General features: G+C 54.4%; 1 protein-coding gene across 2 annotated transcripts; it reads left to right on the forward strand.

The window, feature by feature from the left end:
• Positions 1-6: 6 nt before the first annotated feature.
• On the forward strand, positions 7-4643 carry Psmb9 (proteasome 20S subunit beta 9). 2 transcript variants are annotated; one of them, XM_010605255.1, is made up of 7 exons: positions 7-74; positions 1914-1981; positions 2815-2946; positions 3483-3612; positions 3827-3968; positions 4236-4380; positions 4470-4549. In XM_010605255.1, exons 1-6 carry the CDS (start codon positions 15-17, stop codon positions 4337-4339), a joined length of 636 nt encoding a protein of 211 aa, XP_010603557.1. In that variant the 5' UTR covers positions 7-14; the 3' UTR covers positions 4340-4380; positions 4470-4549. The 2 variants fall into 2 exon arrangements, with proteins under 2 accessions (XP_010603557.1, XP_010603556.1); XM_010605254.1 differs by lacking the exon at positions 4236-4380 and having other exon boundaries at positions 4470-4643.
• Positions 4644-5819: the final 1176 nt, after the last annotated feature.

The raw sequence follows: 5819 nt of genomic DNA on the forward strand, positions 1-5819 counted from the left end.
CGGGACCAGGCGGGATGCTGCGGCCGGGAGCGCACGCCCGGGACCTGTCCCGGCCCGGAGAAGTCCACACGGGGGTGAGGCTTTGGGTCTGGCGTTGGCAGAGGAGTGGAGGAGGCGGCTGGCCGGGAACGCAGACACACAAGCTGAGTGGGCCAGATGCCGGTGCCTGCGCCCCGCGGTGAACTTGGGTGTCCGGTGCGGACTGGGAGACCCAGGACACGAGCGAGTTCTTGGCTCCCAGATGGAAGCGTCCAGGGAAGCCGGTCTGCAGCGCTTTCGCTTTCACTCTAATCTGGACGGCAGTGGGGGCTGGTTAAACCTGGAGAGGGCAAGGGGACCCCGCAAAGAGAGCAGAGGGAGCCCTGGGGAGGGGGACACAGCCACCGGCAGAGAAGCAACCGCTCATCACTCAGCCGTGCGCAATAGTGGGCTGGGCTGACTCCGCGCTGCGGTCCCGGGGCAGCCGGGGGCTCGCTTGGCCCGGGCGCGCCAGGCAAAGAGAGCAGAAGGAGCCCTGGGGAGGGGGACACAGCCACCGGCAGAGAAGCAAACGATCATCACTCAGCCCTGCGCAATAGTGGGCTGGGCTGACTCCGCGCTGCTGTCCCGGGGCAGCCGGGGGCTCGCTTGGCCCGGGCGCGCCCTTCGCCCTTCCCTCCCGGACCGCTGGTGCGCAGACGGAAGCCCCAAAGCCCCGCTCTTGGCTGGGGCGGGTTAGTGGTTAAGCGATGGCCTCTAGGACTGCTGGGGCCTAGTTCCCTGGCCCTTTATTCACGTTAATCACGGTGTGTGGAAAGCCCTCTCAGGGCCGGAGCCCCGGGGGCAGAGGAAGGTGTTCAGGGTGGGGAGGCAGCAGCGAATCCACTGATAAGCTGGAAAATCTCCCCTTCCTGCCAGTTGAAAAGTGGAAGGTAGATGTGGAAGTGAAAACCAGTCGTAAGATTTAGGCCTGGGTTCTAAGTCATTTCTTGTTTGTGTCTCCGTTTCCTCAAATGATCCGAGGAACTTTAAGGCCTTCCTCTAAACAGGAGTGGAAAGAGTGTGGCGTTATCCTCCTCCCTCCCGCTTAAATCTTTTCGTGGCCTGAGAAGGTCGGCCCAGACTCTGCAGTCAGATCCTCTCCTGGTACAGTTCTCTTCCCCTGCCTGCTGCGATGTGTTTACCACTTGACCAGAACTCCTTAAGAAGGGTGTCTCTGAACCTGGTGTGGTTCTGAACCGGGTGTGGTGGCGCACGCCTGTAATCCCAGCACTTGGGAGGCTGAGGCAGGAGGATCACTGAGTTCAAGACCAGCCTGGGCTACATGGTGAGATCCAGGTCTGTCTCAACTACATAGTGAGACCCTGTTTCAAAAAACCAAAAAAATAATAAAAGAAGGACGTCTCTCTCTTAATCACCTGTTCCCTGCCTTGACCCCTGTCCATGCCAACCACTGACCTCCTTGACAATCAGCAGTGCTCTGTGTATTTTAAGAGCTCCCTTCCACATAAGCAGGGGTCGAGGTAGAGGATTCTGGCCCAAAAAGAGACCTGATCTTGTCTCCCAAGTTCTCAAGAACTTGTGCTGGGTCAGGTCTGTTTCGTGTGAGCACACACAACCAGTGTATGTGGTGGAGACCAACCGTGCCCCCACTTTAAAGTGGAAAGGGTTCCACTTGGGGAAGTTGGGGTTTAGAATACAGCCCTTTCTGTGTTGGATCACAGCCAGGCTGTGACATTCCCCTGCAGCGGGGTCAAACGATAAAATGGAAAGATATAAGGGGGAAACTGTCTCTGGGGTCAGCTCCATCTGAATTACTGTGTGACCCCCGAGCCAGTCACCTGAGCTCTCTGAGAATGTTTCCTCTTCTGGAACACGCAGGGTCGAGGCTTTTCCTGCCCTGGTATTCCGTATTCCATACTCTGTCTCTGCAGACAACCATCATGGCGGTGGAGTTTGACGGAGGTGTCGTGGTGGGTTCGGACTCCCGGGTGTCTGCGGGGTGAGTACCAGCCGTGCTGTGTGCATCGGGGAGGATGCGGACAGCCCCAGCACACACTCTTCTCACCCATCGTGAAAGCTCTGTTAGACTGGAGCTTTCAGAAATGGAGCTGACCCTCCAGAGAAGCGAGTACAGCGTGATGTTGGTGTCTGAGTTTGTGCGGGAGGACTGGGGTCTGAATGCTGTGTACCCCAACCCTGTGGTGAGCAGGGTGGGGTGTAAGAAACGGGTCTGGAAGAGGTGGGAGATTGGGTTTTGCTTCTATCTGCTTGGGGATTTTTAAAAAAAAAAAATAGGGCCGGGGATTTTGCTCAGTGGTTCCACCGCCTGCCTTACAAGCACAAGAACCCACGTTTGATCCCCGGTACCAAAAAATAAATAAATAAAAATAAAAAATATTTCTGTCAAGCAGATAGCTTGCTTCTCACCATCACATTTTGGACTAATTTTGTCTCTTCTCTCCTAGCCAGGTTTCTCATGTATAAAAATACTATATGGGATTAGTTCAATATTACTCTGTGTTCCATAGCATATAACATAATTCACAGTGATTAATGGCAAAGCAGGTCTGATAAGATGCACATTTCTCTTAACTCGGTACTTTTTGTTTTGTTATAAAGTCTAAGCCTGAAAAAGTCTAGGTGAAAAGTCTGCAGTGATTGGTACAGTGATTCCTTTGTCTGAGATGGTGCGTTTTCTTTCTGGCTTCACCCACGCATTGCACTGCGTGCTATTCTCTTGTCAAATAGACTTGGAAACGTGGACCTTGGATTGTGTCCTCCAGCATTTCTGTGACTCTAATGTTGATGACTGTTGGCTCCGTCTGTCCGCAGACAGTCAGTGGTGAACCGAGTGTTTGACAAGCTGTCCCCGCTGCACGAGAGAATCTACTGCGCCCTCTCTGGCTCGGCTGCTGATGCCCAGGCCGTGGTGGACATGGCTGCCTACCAGCTGGAGCTGCATGGGTATGAGCCGGGTCCGACCCCTGCCCACTCCGGCTCCCCCGCTGCAAAGCCCCGCGCTGTCCTCTCCGTGCCCTCTTCACGTCCTGTTCAAGGGCCGCTGCTCTGGCTGCTGCTTTTGTTAGCTTTGAACTAGCACTTGAATCTCAGTAAGCAGCGTCTGACTGTGCAAAGCGAGACAATAGTACCTACCCTACCTCACCAGCGGGCTGTTTGGAAGGTCCAATGAGGTATGTGAAAGCCGCTCAGAAACTGTCAGTCAGAGCCCTCGTGTAAAAAATCAGGGAGAAGGCGATGAGGTGGCCACCCTAGTATCAGGCTGTTACTAGATGCAAAACTACGGTCACTTATCTGCCTCGCCCATGTGGGCAGGGCCCTGGCAGCCAGAGAAGGTTGTATCTTGGGAGGTGGGTGTGTGGGAAAGAGGGTGAGAGGGTGAAAAACTGAAAGCTTCTTACCTGTTGCCCTGTCCATGTGGGAGAGGAGCCAGAACTATTGCAGCTGGGGTTCAGGGATCACCCTACTAACGTTTCCTCCAGGTTGGAACTGGAGACGCCACCCCTTGTTCTGGCTGCTGCGAACGTGGTGAAGAACATTACCTACAAATACCGGGAGGAGTTGTCGGCGCATCTCATTACAGCTGGCTGGGACCAAGGAGAAGGGGGCCAGGTGAGGGCGGCCCTCCTTGGGGTTTCCCACCCCCCTCTGCAAGGGGTAGAGGCCCTGTGTCATTCTATCAATGAGTTCCTCTAAGACTACCCTACAATCTCAATTGTTAGATGAGATCCTGGGGCCTCACTGCCAGGTGCAGTTGCCACCAGCTCGACTCAGGGCAAGAGCGGTTTGACGGTTGTCTAGACTGACTGGAAAGTGCCTCCCGCAGGTCTACGGAACGCTGGGAGGGATGCTGACCCGACAGCCCCTCATCATCGGCGGCTCCGGCAGCACGTACATCTACGGCTACGTGGACGCGGCGTACAAACCAGGCATGTCCCCTGAGGAGTGCAGGCGCTTCACCACGGACGGTAACTAAGGCGAGCAGTTTCTGAGGAGGGCTTCGCACGTGGGAAGGAAACGAGGAACAGGGAGAGGGCTTCGTGGATGGCCAGTCCATTTAATGTCAAACTGGGACACTTTTGAGAGCGAAAGGGGACAGGACAAATGCCAGATAGAAGGGACTTTGGGACAACGGGGATCCATCTGGGCCGAGTAAACCCAGTAGGCAACATGGTCACATAGGAGCTATGGTGCGCTGGAATCAGTCCATGAGAGATGACTGTTAAACACCCAAGGGTGTGGAGCTGCTTACTCGACCGCTGGTAACTTGAAATCGATCGTGGCAGAATTTGCACCGCGACATGAGCAGAGGCTACGTACGAAGGCTTTTGCTTTTTGAGCACACCCCTGAATATACCTCCCTGGAAGGTGGCTTTTCAGGTGAAAGTGGTGGTAGGCGTGAGGACAGGAGGGGAAGGAAACGAGTTTGGAAGCTAAGCCGTGTTCTCTCCAACTGCGACCCTCTGCAGCTATCGCTCTGGCCATGAGCCGGGACGGCTCCAGTGGGGGTATCGTCTACCTGGTCACGATCACGGCTGCTGGTGTGGACCATCGAATCGTCCTGGGGAACGAGCTGCCAAAATTCTATGACGAGTGACTGTGCCTCGCACTTCCTTCTTGTTTGTAATAAACGGCTGGGACAAGAAGCTGGTGTGGTTGATGGGAGAGGGCGTCAGGGAGGTAAAGCTCAGCAGAGGGGAATTCTGCCCTCCTGGGTGTCACCAGGCCCTTTGACTCTCTTGCCCCAGGCCTACAATGTCTTTCCCAGAGAAAGAGAAGGGAGCACCGGGATTAGAAGGAGACCTATGCATGACAGGTCGCAGTGTACTGAGTGACTTCGAAATGCTACGAGGAATAAAAATTCTCCTAGGGCTTCTGTGTGGCTTAGCGTGAGAGTCCGTGGTTTGCACACACAAGGCCCTAGATTCAATCCCTAGCAGTGAAAAATCAAACAAAAGAACTCACCCTGAAGCTCCAAGGATGAGGGTGCAGAAAAGCAGCCCTCCTCGTGTGCCCGTTGACAGGAAGTTGTCCGGGTGCCTGAGTAACTGTGTTAAACGGCGGGTCCTGGTCTTAGCTTTGCCACACACTTCCTGCGAGCCCTCGACTTCTCCGTCACAGTGTTTTCTTAGGTGGTTTACAGCTCCAGCAGTCAGTGCTGTTTGCTAATAAGCGAACTCTCAGCAAGTGAACTCTTGCAAATAATAAGTGAGCTATTTGACGGAAATACAACAAGTAGGGTCTCAGGCCAGACCCACCAAGTCAAAAAGTACTCCAGGACAACCACACGCCCTTGGGCGTCTACCTGGTCACAGCTAGAAACTCAAGTACTCAGAGGCCTCGGAAGTGAGCAAGAGCAGCAGGTGGTCAGACTGAGAGCCGCAGGTCCCCAGCTGTCGCCTCCCACGGCTGTGTCCCCAAGTCCATCCCAAGGTGCACGGCTGCTCTCCGACCTGGCACAGGCGCTAAATCTGCAAAGCCAACACTCGGAGGAGAGGAACTGAGCAAAATGCATGTCAGGGACAGGAGAGCGCAGGGCAGTCTCCACAGTGAGGCCCGGGGAGGGGACTCCCTGACTCTAGGAGCACCCGTCACCCTGGAGCTCCTGCCTGTGACCCGCCTGCGAGATGCACCCTAAGCAGCCCACCAAAGGCTTGGAGAACTGAGTCCAGATTTAACGCTATTCAAAGCGATTAAAATCCGAAAGCATTCAATTTTTAAATAGGCCAATTTGTTCCCTATTCCATTGCTATTTTATCTTTATAATTTCTTTCATTAGTTTTCTCAGTTACCCTTTCTTCCCCCAATTTTTAGGGATA

The sequence above is a fragment of the Fukomys damarensis genome, unplaced genomic scaffold, assembly GCF_012274545.1.
Source record: "Fukomys damarensis isolate Sample0158 unplaced genomic scaffold, DMR_v1.0_HiC HiC_scaffold_20, whole genome shotgun sequence".
NCBI lineage: Eukaryota > Metazoa > Chordata > Mammalia > Rodentia > Bathyergidae > Fukomys > Fukomys damarensis.